Source organism: Aptenodytes patagonicus, chromosome 2 (assembly GCF_965638725.1).
Source record: "Aptenodytes patagonicus chromosome 2, bAptPat1.pri.cur, whole genome shotgun sequence".
Classification (NCBI taxonomy): Eukaryota; Metazoa; Chordata; class Aves; order Sphenisciformes; family Spheniscidae; genus Aptenodytes; species Aptenodytes patagonicus.
Window position 1 is genome coordinate 130,641,600 of NC_134950.1, and position 20,630 is coordinate 130,662,229.

Here is a 20,630-nt window from a genome sequence, read left to right on the forward strand (position 1 = left end):
CCAGCCTGTGGCTACGGATACAGTTACTATAGTAACATTTATAAACACTAATTTCACTACACATGCAGAACTACTGCCTGCTACTGCAGAGAAGCAGCTTCGAAAGAAATCGCTCTTTAACTGCAAATAGGTAAGTCTTTCTCTTTTTTTTTTAACTTTAAGCCTGATTTAAATCATTGTTCTCATTCTAACTTTGTGCAAATATATTGTTTAAAAAAAAAAAAAAAGATTGACTTTGCCTTAAACTCCTCCAGTGACAGGTAAAATATTACATTCACAATTTTGGCAAGAATAAGGAATGAAAAGATCATTTGCTGGCTGGAAACATGGGACTATAGCTTGGGCTATGTTGACTTGTGGTGGCTTCAGTGAATAAAATTTGGCCATGACAGGTTACACTACATTAGGAAAACAAAAGAAATTATCCTTTGACATGTGAGTGTATACATGTCATTCTTGGTTTCATATATCAAGCTGGCTTTTTCTGTTGCCTGAATTCACAAGCAAGCACATATTAATTTTCTAATTGTAATGCATGTATAACTCCATTTAGGCACAACAGAATCACTTCGGTGCTTATTTTTCATCATTAAACATGCACTATGAAGATGTTAAATTAGATTCAAACTCAAAGCACTGTCTGAAAAACCCTTGCCACATTTTTCAGTTTCTGTCCTTCGGGGCATGTCAGTGGGTTTGCACAAGTCGAACTGACTCTGAAGCTGGCATTTAGCAAGCGCTGGTGGGAGCCAAGTGAGTCTAGCTGCCTGCCTCCTGCCTGCCTCCTGCCTGCACTGCTTAGCTCAAAAACTCAGGTGAGTAGCCCCATGACTTCAGGAAGACTACTCATCTGCATCAAATTAAGCAAGCCAGGAGCTGGATGAGACACAAGTGCCAGCTCCTGTGATTCTCAGGTCTCTCTCAGGCTTCTGATAGCCCCGAGGAGGTGCCTGCTCAGAGCCGGTGCTCCCAGGAGACCTGCATCTCGCATTTGTTGCTCTCGCTGGAATTCACTGTGAACACCAGACAGGCTTAAATGCAAGAGCATGTACATTATTCCAGCAAAGGAGGCGGTTGCATTCTTGATGCCGTGTCACAAAAGAGGAAATTAAAATGCAGTTTAGGGTGTGCCTGATGCCTAGTTATTACCTAGTTGTCATTTGGGGCTTTTGGGGCCTATCTCGGTCACGTAAATTAGAATGACTCAACTAATAGCAGCCTAATGCTGAATGCTGTCTCTCTGAGAGGGACCTCCCAGCCCGCTGCCGAGCTCTGGGAGCCCAACCACATCTCATCCACATCTCCCAGCCTAGTCGGAGCAAGTGTGCCCAACTCAGCCCTCTCTCCCTCTCCTTTTGTTCAAGATGGGACTTTCTTCCTGCTCTCCCACCTGTTTTAATTCTTGCTATTCAATGCAAATGTGAAAAGCGGAGCTCTTGCCCCTCTGGGGAATTTCTCCAAGTATAAAATCCTATTATGTCCTTTCATTAGCGCATTCCTTGTTGGTGAAGTGGCCTCCCTCTTGGCTACCAGGCATTGAGGACTGCTATCAATATTTTATGAATCACTGGAAGTATTAACAATACAAAAGTTTTGTTCATTATGCTGTCTCTAGCATCTTGTCAGCTTCCTATGGTGCTTACATGTGACTTTAATAATGCAGATGGCAGACCCTCTCACTAGGCCTTTGTCTGTTATAGGGAACCTCACATCCCAATTACCCAGTTTTTAAAGGAAAAAAATGTGGAAAAAAAAATGGAGAAAATGTCATTGCAACACTCATGGCTGTTTTAATAACATAAACTTCTTGTTAGTGATGGAGCACTTAGCAGTTTTTATTCACTTCTTACCCAGAAGATGTTCTTCTTGACTGCAGTCAGAGTTTTGATTTAACAAAAACCAAATGAGAAAACTAAAGGCTGGGCTCACGCAGCACAGGACATTTACTGCCTTTGCCCGTACAATGTGAAGTGTGTGTGCCAAGTTCAGAAGCTGCTTGTTAAAGTTATTTAGCCGTCTGCAGACACTACATAGGCTTACACTGTGTTATTTCGTGGTAGTGAGAGCTCTGCTTTGCTTCATGCAAACATGGGATGTACCATCTATTTTTCCCTTACCTTTTCTTTCTTCTGCCTCCCCACAATTTTTTTGTTTATTCTTTTCTCTAACATCTTTTTCTCTTCTTCCTGCTACTTAACATGTGGCAGAGATCTCCGCAATTCTCTGGGACCCCACTCAGCGTACTTTGACTGCCTGTGCTTTGACAGTTTTGCTAACCACCCCATCCCCGTGTAGGGCACGTCCGTCAGTGCTGGCAGCCTTACAGACCCCTGGCAACTGGCACATGCTCAGCTGGCAGGGGGTGGGAGGGAAGGGGCCTCCTTTCTGCTACCTGCACCTGAGTAGCTGCCGACCAGCACTCTTGATATGACACTGATTTAGATAATGAAACTCCGCATAGAAAATCCCTTTTATTTCTGTAAGATGAAGTTACACTGGCCTAAGCACATCCGGCTGTGCAAGCCCACTCCTGGGCCTTTCCTATATCTGTGTGGGAGAGCACATGGAAATCCTAAGAACTAGGGACACAACGGCAAGCACCATGGCTAAACACTTGGCTAAGCCACAGAAACTAAACAGGTTAAAAACCTCCATTTAGACCAACTATAATTGTGGTGTGTACAGCTGAAAAAAGCAGAGGAACCCCAGGAGTACAGCAGCAACCCCAGTTGTGGGTTTGTGGGGTGAGGGAGGCAGGGTGTCACGGGGAGGAGAGTGCAGGAGGCAGTTACGTTATCTTCACCCATCTTCCATGTTCTGCCACAGCTTTCTCTTTGTGGATCCCCAAAACCTCACATGCCTCCCTTACCGTGCCAAGCCCAGCGGGCTTGCCATGCCCACTCGATGCTTCGCAGCCCCTCTGCCCCATGCAGGTACTTGGTGGGTTACGAACTGCCACCTCTGCCCCACCAAGACAGACCCAGTGTCGTGGTTTAACCCCAGCTGGCAACTAAGCCCCACACAGCCGCTCACTCACTCCCCCCAGTGGGACAGGGGAGGGAATCGGAAGGGTAAGAGTGAGAAAACTCATGGGTAGAGATAAAGACAGTTTAATAGGGAAAGCAAAAGCCGCGCACGCAAACAAAGCAAAACAAGGAATTAATTCACTGCTTCCCATCGGCAGGCAGGTGTTCAGCCATCTCCAGGAAAGCAGGCCTCCATCACGCTTAACAGTTACTTGGGAAGACAAATGCAATCACTCTGAACGTCCCCCCCTTCCTTCTTCTTCCCCCAGCTGTATATGCTGAGCATGATGTCATATGGTATGGAATATCCCTGTGGTCAGTTGGGGTCAGCTGTCCCAGCTGTGTCCCCTCCCAACCTCTTGTGCACCCCCCGCCTGCTCGCTGGTGGGGTGGTGTGAGAAGCAGAAGAGGCCTTGACTCTGTGTAAGCACTGCTCAGCAGTAACGAAAACATCCCTGTGTTATCAACACTGTTTCCAGCACAAATCCAAAACACAGCCCCATACTAGCTACCATGAAGAAAATTAACTCTATCCCAGCCAAAACCAGCACACCCAGCTACCAGGAACAGGTGCAAAATACCTGGGGTGTAGAAAGAGCTGGTTTTGCCATTGTTTTGCTACTCCCATTTCCCAGTTTGATGCTTCCTCCCAGCTGAGAAGCTGCACCTCTGCCCAAGTGGACAGTGTCACAAATTGTAACTCTCACCTAAGATGACCTAATGATGGGGACTGTTTCCACTTTATAGGATGATGCAATACCGGTGGGCCTGGAATCCCAAGATTCCAGTTTTGGACAACACTTAAGAAGATAAATAAGACTAATTATATTAGAATCATAGAATTGTTTAGGTTGGAAAAGACCTCCAACTGTTAACCTAGCAATGCCAAGTTCACCACTAAATCATTTGGTCCCTAAGCACCAAATCTACATGTCTTTTAAATACCTCCAGGCATGGTGACTCAACCACTTCCCTGGGCAGTCTGGTCCAATGCTTGACAACCCTTTCAGTGAAGAAATTTTTCCTCATGTCCAATCTAAACCTCCCCTGGCGCAACTTGAGGCCATTTCCTCTCGTCCTATCGCTAGTTACTTGGGAGAAGAGACCAACACCCACCTCGCTACAACCTCCTTTCAGGGAGTTGTAGAGAGCGATGAGGTCTCCCCTCAGCCTCCTTTCCTCCAGGCTAAACAACCCCAGTTCCCTCAGCTGCTCCTCATAGGACTTGTTCTCCAGACCCTTCACCAGCTTCGTTGCCCTTCTTTGGACGCGCTCCAGCACCTCAATGTCTGTCTTGCAGTTGGGGGCCCAAAACTGAACACAGTATTTGCGGTGTGGCCTCACCAGTGCCGAGTACAGGGGGACAATCACTTCCCTACTCCTGCTGGCCACACCATTTCTGATACAGGCCAGGATGCCATTGGCCTTCTTGGCCACCTGGGCACACTGCCGGCTCATGTTCAGCTGGCTCTTGACCAACGCCCCCAGGTCCTTTTCTGCTGGGCAGCTTTCCAGCCACTCTTCCCCAAGCCTGTAGTGTTGCCTGGGGTTGTTGTGACCCAAGTGCAGGACCCGGCACTTGGCCTTGTTGAGTCTTATACAATTGGCCTCGGCCCATCGATCCAGCCTGTCCAGGTCCTTCTGCAGAGCCTTCCTACCCTCAAGCAAATCAACACTCCCGCCCAACTTGGTGTCGTCTGCAAACTTACTGAGGGTGCACTCGATCCCCTCATCCAGATCGTTGATAAAGATACTAAACAGAAGTGGCCCCAGTCCTAAGCCCTGGGGAACACCACTTGTGACCGGCTGCCAGCTGGATTTAACTCCATTCACCACCACTCTTTGGGCCCGGCTGTCCAGCCAGTTTTTTACCCAGTGAAGAGCATGCCCGTCCAACCCATGAGCAGCCAGTTTCTCCAGGAGAATGATGTGGGAAACGGTGTCGAAGGCTTTACTGAAGTCCAGGTAGACAACATCCACAGCCTTTCCCGCATCCACTAAGCGGGTCACCTTGTCAACAGAAGGAGATCAGGTTAGTCAAGCAGGACCTGCCTTTCATAAACCCATGCTGACTGGGCCTGATCACCTGGTTGTCCTGTACGTGCCGCGTGACGGCACTCAAGATGATCTGCTCCATAACCTTAATTTATTCCATAATTATTTTAATTATTAATCACTTCCTTCTTTCTTGCCTATTATCAGGTCTAGGGGTGGGAGTGTTCCCAAGTCCCGAAGGCAGGCTCTGCCCCCCCGGCATGCTCCTGTGACTCACCAGGTTCATCTTTATCTCTTGCCACGCCTTTCATAACAAAACTTCCTTGAAGCTGCATCATTGCTTCTGGGGATACAGTAAGTAGGCTACTATGCACACCTAAGTTGACTTACTTGGGAGAAGATGTCTTGTTCCTTCAGCATCATTCCCTCTGCAGATGGTTTTGGAGAATGAAAGGGCCAGCTCTGCTAAAACTGGTGGAAGGTGTAGGGCACGGCTGCTGGGTTAGCAAACAAGTTTGTCTTTTCAGGTGAAGAGTTTTTCAGGGGGGTTATATGCATTTAAGAAAGGCTACATAAGAGTTTTCACATAAGATACTAGCTCTTCGCTGCTTTGGCCAAAGGTGGCCATGTAAAACTGGGACTTGCTAAAGGCAGCACCTGCACAGCAGATGCTGGCTCAGGCTGTGCCACAGGGCATGCATTGCACAGCACTGTCAAGCTGCACCATGGCAAATACTACAGCCCCACTGGCCACCTGTGGTGGCTCCTTGGCAGGGACCAGTGGCATCAGGCACACTGCGGCTCGGGGAAAGACAGTCCTGGCGATGCCGAGAGTCCCCGCCGCAGTTTCTGTAAGTGGGTATGATGCATTCGTGAACAATTTTCCATGGGAGGTGCTGCTGCCAAACTGTGTGATGGGCGGAGGGGAGGGAAATCGGTCAGGAGGAGAGGAGCACAGCTGAATGAGTGGAGGCAACGAAGCCATATCGTGGCATCACAGGCACGTGGGAAAGGGGGGACCGAGAGAGAAGCGCTGGCTGAGGCACAAGCAGAGAAAAGGCGTGGCAAAAAGTAAAGCAGGGAAGAGGGAAAAGACGAGCAAGGAAGGTGGCGCTCATTCAGCAAGAATTTGCAGCAGTGAGGCCTGTTTATACATATTAGTGGATAATATTGTGATGAGAAGCTCGGGTAGACTGTGACCTCCATTTTACATCACACAGCCCTTCTCTGCCTCCTCCTGTCACAAGCAGGCATCTTCCCAGTGCTGGTTTCAGCATCTCTAATAGTCACTATTTTCTAAGACCACAAATATGTAGCGCATAATAACAATAAACCAAAAGTCGTGGAGGAAGGAGTTCAGGACTAGAGAGTAAGTTAAGTGCTGACTGTGACAAAGGTAAGCGAGGAAGAAGCACACTCTGGGAGGAGACAGGAATGGCATGTGTCAGAGGGAGATGACTGCATATGGGACTCTGCTGTTTGGATACAAATCAGATCTTGGATCCTTGAAGCTCAATTAGTGACATCTTCACTAATTAAAAAATGAGATTGTAGTGCCAAACTGTAGAAACAGAAAATAATCTTGCCTTGCTATATGAACAGCAAGCAACTCCCAAGTGCCACAGCTAGGGAAGGTTGCCAGAAATACAAGGTTTACTGGGATGATGGTATCCTCTGTCATACGAGCTCCTGGCCTGCAGTCTCGTGTTCTGCCCCTCTTACAGACAGGGCAGCGTACGGCAGAGAGGTGAAGCAGCCTCCCTTTCCTAGCAGCAGGACTAAGCACTGACCAAGAGGCTCTTTCCTGTGACACAAACGGTAAATAGGACTTTTGCCCTTGAAAACGCACACAATCTCAAACTGTGGTTCCCTCCCCATTCTCTCTCTTCTAATTTTTTTTTATCTGCTTCTATTTTCAGCTCAGAACATTAAACAGTGCTGGGTTTTGGCTCCCTAAATAGGCACAGGGAAACTGCAGCGAGCTAAAAAGCTGAATTTTATCTTTTGCTCTCTGAGGCTGAGAGTGCTTTAGCTTCATGTATTGTGCTGTCGGTATTTCACTGTTATCCTTTAACCTGACAGCAAAAAACTTGCAAATCTGTATCTGTTCCTGATGAGGGAAATGCAAGGAGAGAAGGAAATACAGCCTAATCTTTTTACTTCATAAGAGATCAACAAAGGAAATGTTTCCTTTTTTATTTCATTTTTACAAGGTTTTCAGCTATTAACGTAAGCAGTGTATGCATACTATAAAAAACTAACATCAGGGCTGCCCTTTTAATAATTATGAGCAAAATGATTGCAACTGAAGAGTCGTAGCATATCTTGTTGTTCTGCATGAATTATTATGTATATTATCCTGGTTATTTACACATTGTAATAAAGTGGGACAGTTTTGGTGCTCTGAAATTGTGATTTGTTAGCACTTACAGCCACTTACTGAGATATAAACATCTATAAAGTATGTTTGTTAAGAATTAAGTTTACTGAGGTCAAACTAACATTTTGTTGAAAGTTCTTGGTTTCCTGTCTCTAATCCAAGGGGCTTTTATATACACCAAATATAAAATGGGTTCATATTTAAAAGGCTGACAAAAAGCAGCTTACCAGATTTTCTGTATATATTAGTCCTAATTTTTCTCACTCCTGAACGCATCATCATGATGACAGCAGTGAAGAGGCTTGTGCGATCTCCCAGTCTCAAATTCAACCTATGCAGAATAAAGGAAAAGGGGTCTGCACAAGCATATCTTTTGCTGCAATTTTAATCACATATCTCCTTAACTTGCCCTGCTAAAGTGGTGCAGCATTTCTAAAGGAGGCTGATGCTCACCTCCTGTGGAGAGATGGACTTTCCCATAAACTGGTCCCACAGCAGACTGAGAACTGTAGCCACCTGCAAGCTCACCTCCGCAAGGACAAGGTATACTACAGTGTCATACAGGTTTTTTAAGTGGCTCTACTAATACTTTAGTCAGTATTACTTTCTACAGAAGAGATTTTCTATTAAAAAATTTATAATTGGTCTACCTCAGCTGATCAGAGGTACTTGCTTCTTTAAGATGTATTAATTGGAGCTGGAGGAGCTTGGGGCTTTGTCTTTTAATGCTCCTGTAATTCTCAAACAGTTGAAGGAATTTTGTCAAACAACTGTCACCACAGGAGAAAAATGCATGCCTTGAAAAACAAATCATGGAAATGCTTATAACCCAGAGGTGACGAACAGAAATAGCGAGAGAAGAAAATGTACTTCCCAGCTGAAATCCTGGAAGAGACAGCAGTTGCAAAATAGTTACTTTAAGGCGTGGCTGTTATCAAGTTTAAAGAGGGAGCCCCAGAAAATGGATGAGGTTGAAGCCGGATGAAATTACCAAAGGCTACTCTTGTAATGTGGCTGTGGAATATTACCACTGCTAAACCACTGCTGTTTGCCCTGGTGGTGGATTGACAGCAGTAACGGCTTTAAACTGAAAGAGGGTATATTTAGGTTAGATATTAGGAAAAAATTCCTTACTGTGAGGGTGGTGAGGCACTGGAACAGGTTGCCCAGAGAAGCTGTGGATGCCCCATCCCTGGAAGTGTTCAAGGCCAGGTTGGACGGGGCTTTGAGCAGCCTTATCTAGTGGAAGGTGTCCCTGCCCGTGGCAGGGGGGCTGGAACTAGACAACCTTTGAGGTCCCCTCCAACCCAAACAATTCTATGATTTCAACAGAGGTTAACTGAAAGTCAGAAATCTCAGAAGAGAGGATATAAGAAAAGTTTGTAATAAATACATTTTGGCCTGATTTCTCATCCACACACACATAAATACTAAACACTAAATAAACACAATTAACAAATGTTGCTGATTTAGGGGGAGAGGATGTTCTGCAAACAGCTGTAAGGCTTAGCTGCACATCATTTTGTAGGACTCAGATGCCATTCAAACAATTTCATCTACTGCCTAAGCAACATTGATATTTACATGGTTTCTTACTCATTTCAAGTTATAGGCAGAATTATTAGTGCTGCTACCAATAGGGTTGCCTCATGTTTTCAGTAACTTAAAACACTGCCAGATATTAACTGTTCGTACTGAAATTTTCCAAGCCGGAAGCAGAACATTTGAAAAAGTTCCAGGTAATATGGTTTAGCTGTTTCTGAGAATATGATTTGAAAAATATGTTGTTTGGCACGTATTAAACCAAAATTCTAATAACTATTTTATAAAGAACCTCCAAGACTGTCAGGTTTTAAACTAGGGCTTGGAAATTTGGCTGAGATGGCATCAGCGGTGCACCTTTTGTCATTCTTGTAAATTTATCCAAATCAAAGCAAGTTACAGTATTTTAAAAGAAACATCAGTTTGCCAGTGGCTGAGTGGAGACATGCCAGTGTGTAGATGCTGAATTCAGGCAGTCCCCTCTGCACCGGCTGGCCTCTATCAGGGGGTGCCTCACTAGGCCTTACTCTACAGCTCTGGCTCTTGGGTTTGTAGCACCAGGTGTCAGACCCAGCAATAGTCTTGCGTTTTGTCCTGGCACTCAGTACTCCCTTCGCTAACAACAGGAGAAGACTGAAGGTGTCTTTTTATGCACATATCCCCATCGCTAGCAGTAGGAGCGATATTTGGAACTAGATATTCGAGAGAATGTACGTGCGGGGAACACGGGAAGTCCCAGGACTCGGGAGGTAAGACAGTATCGAGGAAGGAGACTGAGGACAGACAGACTGGTTTGAAGAGGGAGTCTGGAGCAAGGCGCTGAAGTGGGAGAAAGGAGGTGCATGGGGACAGGAGGAAGAGATTAGCTTCGGCTGGGGCTTGTGCTGACTAGACCCTCTGATGTCCTTACAGTACCTGGCCTCAATTCCACATTTTCAGCCTCGTTGCTCTTCCGCGAGCTCTGTTGCAAAGTGGACCTCTCCTTCCATCCTGATGGCTGGAGAATTCAGAGGGCATGTGCTGCTGCTCACAGGTCTCGCAGCTCAAGGAGCAGGGGTGTTTCCCACAGACCTAAAAGCTCAAACACTGCTTGGTCTATTTGATAATACTTTTGTTCTTCATTATGCTTTCTTGATTCAGAAACTGACACATTCAAAATCCATCCTACACTAAAGGAACACGAACATTGCAAAATCTAGCCCTTGTAAGTAAGAAAAAAATAGAATATTGTCCACATAAATGTAATTTATCTTCTGTGTGCCTAAATACAATGGTATAAAATAATTTTTTTTCTGGGCGACTCCTAAAGTCCTCACAACTAAAACTGATAGCAATGAGAGTGAGATTTGCTTAAAGAGATACACCAATGCTTCTGACCCCATTTCATATTTTCCACGCAAGACTGGTAGATTTTTTTTTTTATCTTAATCTTGAATATGCCTTTTTTTTTTTTTCCACGTAGGAATTACACTCCACTACCGTGTCTGGAAAGTGATAAACAGTATGTTCCTGATGAGGAACGTCATATTTACAGTTCTAACAGTGTGAAGGCACAGGGGCTATGCATTGAATCACAAGGAGGAAACAACTGACTGAAACCTCACTAGGTACAAGCATAATCTAAGTTGTGCCACGAACTCTGTATTTCCAAGCTTTTCACTTCTTAAATTTGCTGTATTACTGATATTTAACATAGTTATTAGTTACAATTTTTATACAATCTCACACGGGTTTCCCAGTTTCTTGACCATGTTTGCATTAGTACACAATGATGCAATTCAGAGTTTATAAGAGAGTGAGAACAAGGCTTAGGTAAATGTAGTGTTACCTAATATTAAAATATTGAAATATGAAAATATGGAAACACTAAACATATTCAACTCCTTTATAGAATGACATGGGAGGAAAGATCTCAGGACAAAACAAACCCACCTGATTTTGAACTTTCCAGAGATGAGGAAGATTATCTGGAGAAAGTCACAATTGCACGTGAGAACGATGATTCCAAGCGCATTTCAATTTTTTGCTCTGCATGTCAACAAACAATATATCCATACCACCTTCTTTATCATAAAAAAACCCACAAAGCCCTAACTTTGCTGGGCTTTGCTAGCCCACAAAGAAAGACTGACAACAAAACACTTTTGACTCAGAGACAGAAACTAATTTCAAAATTGACCAAGATTCCTAAATATTCTGAGACATATAGGCAGAAAATTGATTATTCATTTGAATTCCTTATGGATAATCACACTCCTACATCATATTGTAATCTTGCTAATATTAACAATCCCAGCACTTTTAAGGAAGTAAATAATTCTTTAATAAAAGCATTAGCAATTTGCCAAGATAAAAATTCCACATGGCAGGGAGACATGGAAGACAGATTCATTGTGCTCAACAACTATGGAAATAGGTCAGATACGTGTTTTCTGGGGTTAGTTGATGGCTCTCACGGTGTGACAGCTGCAGAAACAGTTGCAGCAGAGCTTCCGCTTTTACTTCTTGACCAGCTTGCTCAAACGGATTCCTCCTACAAAAAGAGTAAGGATGAACAGCAAATTCTAGATTCTTTCGCCACAGTAATCAAGGCAGATTACAGGGAAAAAGAGAAGATTTTCTCTGAGAAACCAGGCAATGACGAGACCGACAAGACCAATACTTATGAATGGATTCACAAAGCGTATGCCAAGTCCTTCTGGAGAATGGATAGACTTTTACGACTGGGAAGGAATGAGGTTTCCAAAGTTCGCTGGAGTGGCTGTTCAGTGGTTACCTGTTTGGTGGAAAGAATCCCCAGCGAAGAGACAGATGGCACCGAGGAAGACGAAAGAAAACATTCTGAAAACACCACGCATAGTCCATCAGCCAGGACAGCCAAAGGCGTTGCTGGGTTACTGCACATCGCTAATATAGGTATGTACATTCCACACCAGGGTTTTTTTTAGTTTTTTGGTTTTTTTCTCCACCCAGTAAAAAGAAAAAATAAGCTAAGCTAGAGATTTGTTGGCAGTAGATATCTGGAGATAAAAAGCAGCAATCGCTTTAACTTGACAATGTGAATGAGACATGGTAAATTCCCCCGCAACTGATACTGGTATCAGACAATAAGTATTAAGCTTATTAAGATAAGTAGCTTCAATATGATATTTGATTTAAAGCAGTAAAGTCAGTTTACTGATGTGAAAAACACAGTTAGGAAGCATTCCGTAATACACAAGTGACCTCTGTAAGAGCAGTAAGGACTTTTTTTTTTTTTAAATCAAGAGGTTTAAGATGTCATCATTTTAGGGCAGGCAGATCTAAAATCTTCTGATTTTAGATCCGATAAATCCCTTGTGTCAATGAAACATGCATAAGAGATTCCTCTTATCCATTTGTTTCATTGAGACTAAGTGCCACCACATTTTGCTACCAGCAAACTGAAAACATGATCTGTAGGCATCACCTGAATTATTAATTTCTGAAATAGGAATTGGTTGCTGTTTACTGTTATGGAAGATCTATTCAGACTTGTTTCCTTATGAAGTAGAACCCTGCTTTGCCTTTCTATAGCGTAGAAAATCAGTTATTAATTACAGTCAGAAACACTGATACATTCCTAATGTTTCTCCACCCAGCCCTGCTGCAGGAAACACCAGAAAAAGCTCTTGCAGTTCTTAGCAACTCATCGTATCTTCCCACTTGGTGATTTTTGTTACCAGTTGATTTCTCTTGTGTATATAAGACAGCTGTAAGATTACAAGCAAGACATTTGCTTTCCCATAAAGGAGTACACAAGCAGAATCATATTAAAAAAAAAGCTGTTGGGTGAATAGTTTCAAATGGATTTGTGTCTACGGTTATATTCTCTAGTGTCCTCCAGCCTCTGCTTGAAGCACATGCCCAGCACTATAGTAGTTTTCTATCGCTCTCCCTAGCATTAGTAAGGAGTGTGCTAACACTGCAGCTTTCCATCAACAGGGGCACTCTTTCCTCCTCAGATGAGTGTATTCACATAACTTGTAAGACTTCTTCATATTTCTCCATATGAAATTTGACTGAAATTAATCAAGAGGGTCAAAGATCAGTAGGGAAAGGGAAAACCATTTGAGAGGGTAGGGAAAGGGAAAAACCATTTGAGAGGCTTTATTTTTTTTTTTAAGAGGCAAAAAAATTATCATATTCCACATTTGAAAAAACTGATGCCAGATTTAAAAAAAAAAAAGAATATTTTTGCTTAACAATAATATGCAATCCTCTGCCAGTCTGAGGAACGTTATAAACCAACCTGAGCACGCACTGACACTGAACGAAGTAACTGTGGTCTGTCCCCTCTCCTCCCCCTTCCTCTCCTCCATTCTCCCAACGCTTGTTGCTATAGCCATACTTTCTCTGCCTCAAACAAGCATTTTTGCAGCTACCTGAACTTTACTGTTACGGGTATCAAAACTGGTAGCTTAGCACTAGCTCAGATAGTCTTGCAGGAGATGCAGTCACACCTTTAACAGAAAACAGTATTAACTCACATAAAGGTTGTAATGTTTTCAGATGCATTTGTTTTCACCTTATTGGGGAAGACACCCATTTTTATTACAGTGAGCTTGAGAGGTAAGATGAAGGTAAGAAAATTTGGTAGAGCATTCACCCAACCTAAGTTTTCTGGTTCTAGTTACCTGCCTCCATCCTCCCCTCCCAGGTGAGGTTTTATGCTGGCTGCAATTAAAGATACTGTAAACTCAAGCTCTGCTAATCAGAGATACTTTAAGTCTTTTATGATTAAAGTCCACATTTTTGAACCACTGCTAAATACACATTTATTTAATCTAATACACTTAATTTTCCACCAAATATATCACATCAAAGAAAAAGATTTGCACGACATCAAGCTTCATTTTCCTCCCAGGAACGTGTTCTTACAGAAGTATAGACATGTTCCTTCACACCAGGTAAGCAACTGAAGAGGATGGTCAGATATGCGGAGCAGGAGATGGTGGCATTGGCCAGCTTTGTCTTCTTCATTTAGTCCCACATTGATAGGTCAGCTAGTTTTTGTCAATTCTTCTGCCCTGTCTCTGGTTTGCAGACAAGAGACTTGCATCCAAAAGTGACTAGATTTTACTCTTTCTTGCAGTTAAATTGTTCCACATGGGTTATATTACGCCCTTTGTTAGGCTTACACCTGGTGGTCTTACTCAGAGGGTTCAAAGGAAATTTTAGACAATATTCTAGCTCTCCATGGAAATCAGAGGAAGGAGGAGGGAGCAAGCACAAGGAAACATTCACACAGCATAACTTAAGGCATCTACATTCTATAACCAGTAAAAAAGGTGTGTCTTTCAGTTTGATATTCTGAATCACCTCTAGAGAAATCTGCCTTCACACAGACTACACTTAGCTGTCTCCTACACGAGACAATGCCGATACTGCCCAAGAAATACAACTACTGTGTAAGCAGTGCCTACTTATAAACACTTTTCAGAGATCTGTGCCCTAGTCTAGCCAGATGATATTAAAATTACAATATAAATGAACACACTGCAGCCAGCTTAGTGTCTGGAAAGCTACCATCCCACTCAAGTTCCTTCTGCAGTACATCACTTTTGCCCTCATGCCAACACACGGGAACAGACCGATCACCTCCCCTAACACAAAAAATGGTCTTCTCCCAGCGTAGCCATAGAGGATCTCAAATACGCCACTTTGTTTCAGAGCTGCTTTCCTTTATGCTCTGCATTCAAGTCTGACAAGACTAGTCACCTGCAGTGCTGCAATTTCTAACACTTTTCATTCTCACCCTGCAGATTTCAAAAGTGTTGAGGGAAAGGTAAAGTACCTATTCCCACCAAAGGAAAGAAGTTAGTCCTCAACTTCCCAGGATGACTGTGAGAACTCTTGCTCCCTTGGGTCCCTTAACCGAGGAAGAGATTTAAGGCATCATGTTAGTAAACTGTAAATTCTACATGATGTCCAAATTATTTTCAGGTACTAGAAATTTTATACTGCTAAAAATAGTCTGAACCTGAAACTTCTTGATGAGTTCATTCAGCCATAATATTTTGAAAGCACACACTCTCCTAGGGGAAAAAAAAAGTATTTGAGAAAAATATGCACTCTTGCTTAAAAAACAGTCAAGGTGCAACATTTCAGACTGCACTTTAAGCTGAATGAAATGTTGCTTAAGACTCCTCATAAGAGTTTAGTTGCAGTCAGAAAAATAAGATTCTGGAATAGTCTTCTGAATGGGAGGGAAAAAAACAACACAGAAAACTTTCATGCAAAATAGAGCCAGATTCATTGATGGACATACTGTTGCCTGTGGCAGTAGATAATTGAACTATGACCTCAGTTTTTTTCCCCAGTCCTTCGCAAAAGACTAACTCTTAATGTAACAGCAGTATCTTAAAAAAAAAATCAGTATGCTATAATGCAAATATCTTATTTCAATTTTAGGTAATGCACATGCAGTCTTATGTAAAAATGGAAAGAGTCACTGCCTCTCAAAAGAGCACAGCACTTCTAACGTAAGCGAGAGAGAACGCATACTTCAGAATGGTGGAAACATCAGCATTAATGAACCAGACGGATTAGTAGAGGGGTACCTGAGAACTACAAGGGGTCTTGGACATCACGGAGATCCAGTACTGAAAAGATCTGTTATACCTGTACCTCATACTGTATCTGTCCCTATTGATGATACTTGTCAGTTTCTTATTTTAGCTTCTAATGGGCTTTGGGAGGTTTTGGATTACAATGAAGTACTTGCATTAACTTTAACAACATTCACTCGTTATTTGAGAATGTATGAAAGTGTTCAACAAAACGGAACTTCTCCATATGTGTGTCAGTATTTGATGCCCCTCACTGAAGATAACTTAAATGACTCAAAGGCTATTAAAGATCTGCAAAATGGAATAGAGATACTGTATTCCAATACGGACATTTTTCTCACTGACTCAAAAGGCAACCTGAAACAAAATAAGCCAAAATGTTCTAGGACGAACTATTTGCAAACTGAAGATGGAGTTCCTAAGGAAACTGATGACCACAAAAATCAAGCTGATCCAGAACTGTCTGTTTTCAGTAACAATGAAGTAAATTCACAGAACAGAGAAATAAAAGAGTCCAACTCTAGCACAAAAGGTAGCTCTGAAGAACTGAAACGGTTTCAGGACAGAAAAGTTTATCTATGTAACAGTTTTCAGCCACAGTCACAGACTGCAGTGCAAGAAGAAACAGACACTGACACTTTCTGTGCCAGAGGTCCAAGTTGCACCCATAAACAGCTGCCAGAGAATGTACTGGCAATAGGGTCTAAAGACATGAAACAGCCCCCAAAAGATATAAAAGCATGCCTATCTAATTATGACTCAGGTCTACAACTCGCAGAAAAAATAGACTGTAAGATATTTTGTGACAAACTTGCCAGTTATGCTGGTCAAGAACTGCTAAAGACTGTATCACCAGTGGGTTCTAAACCACTACCACAGTCTGAAGAGGACACAAAAATGTACCCGTCCAATTGCAAATCACAAACTGCAGGAAGAGGCAGAGTCACCGCTGAGACACTCTATGACAACGCAGCAAGCTACGTTAGTGAACAGCTGGTAAAGACTGCATTAGCTGCAGGTTCAAGAGATAATATTACTGTTTTGATTGTACTTCTAAATGGATGCAATAAGATACCCAATTACCTCAATATTTAAAAATTTATCCTAGGATAACTGGAGTGCCACAGTACATATAGTACAAGCTTATATTTAGCTGTGTCATGAATTTACTTGTAATCATCTTCAATGCTGACCCATATAGTAAATCAGACATCTTGTCTGGAACTGTGCAAATGCAATAAAACCTTCTGAAACTCTCAGTAAGAAACAGTAATCAAATTTTTTTTTTTCTTTTAAACCACTTTATTCAAACCTGAGCACCTCAATATAAAACTAAACACTGGTGAACTGTCATTTTCCTTGCTAGACCCAGATTACTGCAAATTTAAAATCTGCACAAGTAAGTTTCTGCTATCAGTTCAACATTTAAATAGACTAATTCATCTCTTCTGACACACTTGGTAGATTTCATATAATGAAAATAACTAAAAGAATTAGTGCAATATACTGGACAGATCAAAATAAAACGTACTTTGGAAAACAAAGTTGCAAAGTTCATTACTGACAGACAGCAATACTTATGTTACAGATACAGGAGCATCATTTATTACTGTTCTAGCCATAAAGGAAGAACTTCGAACCCCCTTTGATTAGAGAGGAAAAAAGTTAGCTTTAAGTAACTGTACATTCTGTATACCTTTAAGCAACTCTTAAATATTACAGAAAGTATTAAACAAATGTAGACTACAATGCAGAGTACCTATTTACAGTACATTAATATCCAAATTTAAAATCAAGTTGGATGTACATAATCGTTAGTGCACTATTTTTTTCCTTAGGGGAAAAACAAACTGTAATGGCCAGCAATGATCAAAAACAAGAAAGAAGTTACAGACACCAAGTTTGTTGTGATTTTACTTGAAGAGCTCTTACAGTTTGTAGAGGAAAAAAAAAAACCCCTAAGTCATAAAGTTGAATTTACTGGTCTGTACCCTCTGAACAGATTAGAAATGAAGTTAAACTTGATTTATCACTAATTCCTTTAGATAACTAACTGGGCTGATAGAATTTACATACAGTGTACCAACTAAAACTCCACTTTCCTGCAAGCATAGGGTTCTTAAAATTGTTAATGCAAGTATTATCTGTAATTAAATTATTAAACTATGGAATGTATAACTAAACAGTAGATACCCGCAGAAACAACTGGTTGCATCAATACTGTGAATAAGTTTAAGTAATTTTTAGACCCTGTTTCTAAAAAGGTTTTAAAGCACAATTGAAAATTATGAGAAGTCCCAATTCTATTTATTATAACAGTGATCAGTATTGAGGCTACAGGAACTGGCCAATTAGGTCCACGAAAAGTAGTTCTTTTACACCCCTAATGGTAAGTGATTTTTAAACCTTTCAACTGAAGGAAGTTTATTCCGCTTCCATCTCTCCTCTACTGCTGAAACATTACAGCCAGTGGTGGATACATGCATGTTAAAATTTTAGGTCAAAAGAAAACTCTGTATCATGAACTTGACTATTATCGTAAGTCTCTTCGCTGTTTGGAAGATGTACTGGGCCAGGTTAAGCACTCCAATTCCATGGTTATTAACAGTTAGGAAGCAGAAGAATATTCAGAACAGTTTAAAGCAATTGATGTTTTAGTTACTACAACATTGACTCTTGGGTGGTTGCGTGGGTTCAGTAAGGTCTACTCCTCTTCCTCTAGCAGAGCTGGCTCCTGCATTCTGTGGTTCATTCTTAGGCAATTTTTTTGCTATAAAATCAACAAGAAATAAGAGTCAAAACTGAGATTGTACTAAGATTAAATCACCTGAGTACACAAACAGTCAACACTAACTACTCTATAAGCATATCAATATAATCACTGTAAAATCTGATTTGATTCAGTGCATTGGTAATAAAAGAAGCTAAGACACTTAACTTCTTAATCATTAACATCATCTATGATTTTCAAGAGTGAAATGCGTTAGTAACTTGAGCAGTAAAATGTATCTGCACAGGTATGCTATGCCAGTAAATGGTGGCTCTTGGGGGAATCCACCTACACAGAATAGGCTTTAAGATCAGGATGTTAGTGCTAAAAGACACAGAAAGAATGAAAAGGCACAAAACCCAGAAATGGGTCAAACTACTGCCCAGCTATCTAGCCAGAATAAGTATTTGCATACAACATATAAAACAGCCCTCAGCACTAGATCAAGTCTCTCCTCTTTTTTTTCAAGCTGTCTCTTCTCTCCAGCTCTTATGAGTCAACTGACTGTGACAATTTCTTTGTTGTCCTTCTAGCTCCAGGTTATCTCCTCAGTCCTGACATGAAAAATAAGGGTGACAAATGTTACCCTTCTGAGCAGTAGCTCCTCCTATGAATGTTCTGATGGAGAGAAAGCTAAGTTCTACATAAAAGGACTTCTGTGGGGCTGTCTTGCCCACGTTAACCAAGACCCAACAACCATCCCTGTTCTACAGTTTGGCTGCATGCTTCGACTCCAAAGTAATTACTTTGGCCAGCTTTTTAAAGAACAACTTTTCCTAAAAGGAATGAAACGCAAGTATAACAGCCAGAAAACCAGCAGAGTACACATCAACAAGATGTGCTGTGGTGCTAGATAATCTCGGGGGCCTAGGCAATCTCATCTAGGCTCCCTTTCCCACAAAAGGTTGGACCACATGGTCTTTTAAGGTCCCTTCCAACTTGGGCTGTTCTATGATTCTGTGATAGAACCCAAGAGTTCGCGTGGTACTAAGCTGTCGAGACAGTATAAAGGGACAAAGCACCAGTAGAAAAATGCCTTCAGAGCACTGTCGTTTTGAATTCTAGATACATTCTAGAACTATAATTTAAGGTGAATTTTTTTAACTGGAAGTTCTGAATGAGCTCTAAAGCAGTCAATTTACACGCAGCTGTAGCTTGCATCCCTCAATTCTGTCCATGTTCTCATTTTTCATTTTCTCCCATTTTTGAAGATCGTATTTACACATGGTCCTGAGAACTGCATCCATGTTGTGCAAAAGGCCATTCCAAATTCCATGCAAAACTTATATCCTCGTCAAGATTTCCTTTCAGGGTCCATTGCTGCAGAGATCTTGTTCTGATGCACTGACAAAGCTGAATTTCACCCATCGATGTGAAAGAATACTCACATGGACAACCAACCTTGCAGACAAAATACCCAGGTACTAATTGGGCATTGTTTTCTCAAATTTACTTCGTATACTTCATTAAAACATGGAGAGGTAAGAATTAGTGTTGATATATCAAATTACAAAAAAATTCATCAGATTTTGGGGATTAATTTTTTTCTTCTTTTTTTTTTTTTAAACAAGATGCAAACTGCACCTTTAAACAAATTAATTTTAAAATTTCACCAGAACAGTGTAATTGAGTGTTTCTGTATCATTAAATGCAGGCTTATTTCAAGCATTTATGAGAAAAATATACTTTTGACTCATAGTTATGTGCTTTCCCCCCCCCCAAGTATTTATAGTTAATATGAAGCAAGTACTTTTTATAAAATGTTGCTATAGTGATAATTTAATTTAATTTGCATCTACTGAAGTTTGAACCACACTACAAATTACCTTCTGCTTTACTGACTTGGAAAGCAGAACATAAGAGCTCTTTAGAAACATTTAATTTTGATAGCAATGCTGTTTTTCACAAAAAGTGGGACAGAGGTCACTGTAGTGGAAAACACGAAACATATAATAAGGTTATTTGACACTATGCATTACTATTCCCCAGTAGCAGAGCCACTACTGTGATTAAGGTTAACCTACTAAATAGGTTGGTGACCAACCTAAAAATGCATGCTTTTTCTTCCACTTTCAAAATTTTATTAACAATGAAATACAATTTTGTGTCTATCAATGGAATTCACAAAATTTCTTCGTAATTCCTACTTACTGTTAAATGTTAGCATCTTTACAGAAATCTCTAAGATTATGTTAGGGCTAAAAAATATATTAGTAAATTTACTTTCCACATGAAGTGTCCTTTACTTATACTTGGACATTGAATTTAAGCACATATTGTCATCTTTGGCACAGTTTTTGGATTTCAGATAGCTGCATTTGGAATTC

At 41.4% G+C, this 20,630-nt stretch overlaps 2 protein-coding genes across 7 annotated transcripts in view; one reads left to right on the forward strand and one right to left on the reverse strand.

Moving 5' to 3' along the window:
- Positions 1-16,628, forward strand: PP2D1 (protein phosphatase 2C like domain containing 1). Of its 3 annotated transcripts, XM_076331206.1 has the most exons (5): positions 1-130; positions 5,229-5,375; positions 10,406-10,550; positions 10,835-11,859; positions 15,376-16,628. In XM_076331206.1, exons 4-5 carry the CDS (start codon positions 10,836-10,838, stop codon positions 16,626-16,628), a joined length of 2,277 nt encoding a protein of 758 aa, XP_076187321.1. In that variant the 5' UTR covers positions 1-130; positions 5,229-5,375; positions 10,406-10,550; position 10,835. The 3 variants fall into 3 exon arrangements, with proteins under 3 accessions (XP_076187321.1, XP_076187322.1, XP_076187323.1); XM_076331207.1 differs by lacking the exon at positions 5,229-5,375; XM_076331208.1 differs by lacking the exons at positions 1-130; positions 10,406-10,550 and having other exon boundaries at positions 5,358-5,375.
- Positions 13,714-20,630, reverse strand: part of RAB5A (RAB5A, member RAS oncogene family) — a 21,395-nt gene continuing 14,478 nt past the window's right edge. For all 4 annotated transcript variants that reach the window (XM_076331213.1, XM_076331212.1, XM_076331209.1 and 1 more), the window contains one exon: positions 13,714-18,303. In XM_076331213.1, coding sequence (XP_076187328.1) covers positions 18,188-18,303 — 116 coding nt within the window. In that variant the 3' untranslated portion in view covers positions 13,714-18,187. The remainder of the gene's footprint in view (positions 18,304-20,630) is intronic.

Coding starts and splice junctions, on each gene's coding strand:
- PP2D1 (XM_076331206.1), top strand. CDS start 10,836: ATGACATGGGAGGAAAGATCTCAGGACAAAACAAACCCACCTGATTTT. Junction 11,860..15,375: donor ACTGCACATCGCTAATATAG/GTATGTACATTC, acceptor TTTCAATTTTAG/GTAATGCACATGCAGTCTTA.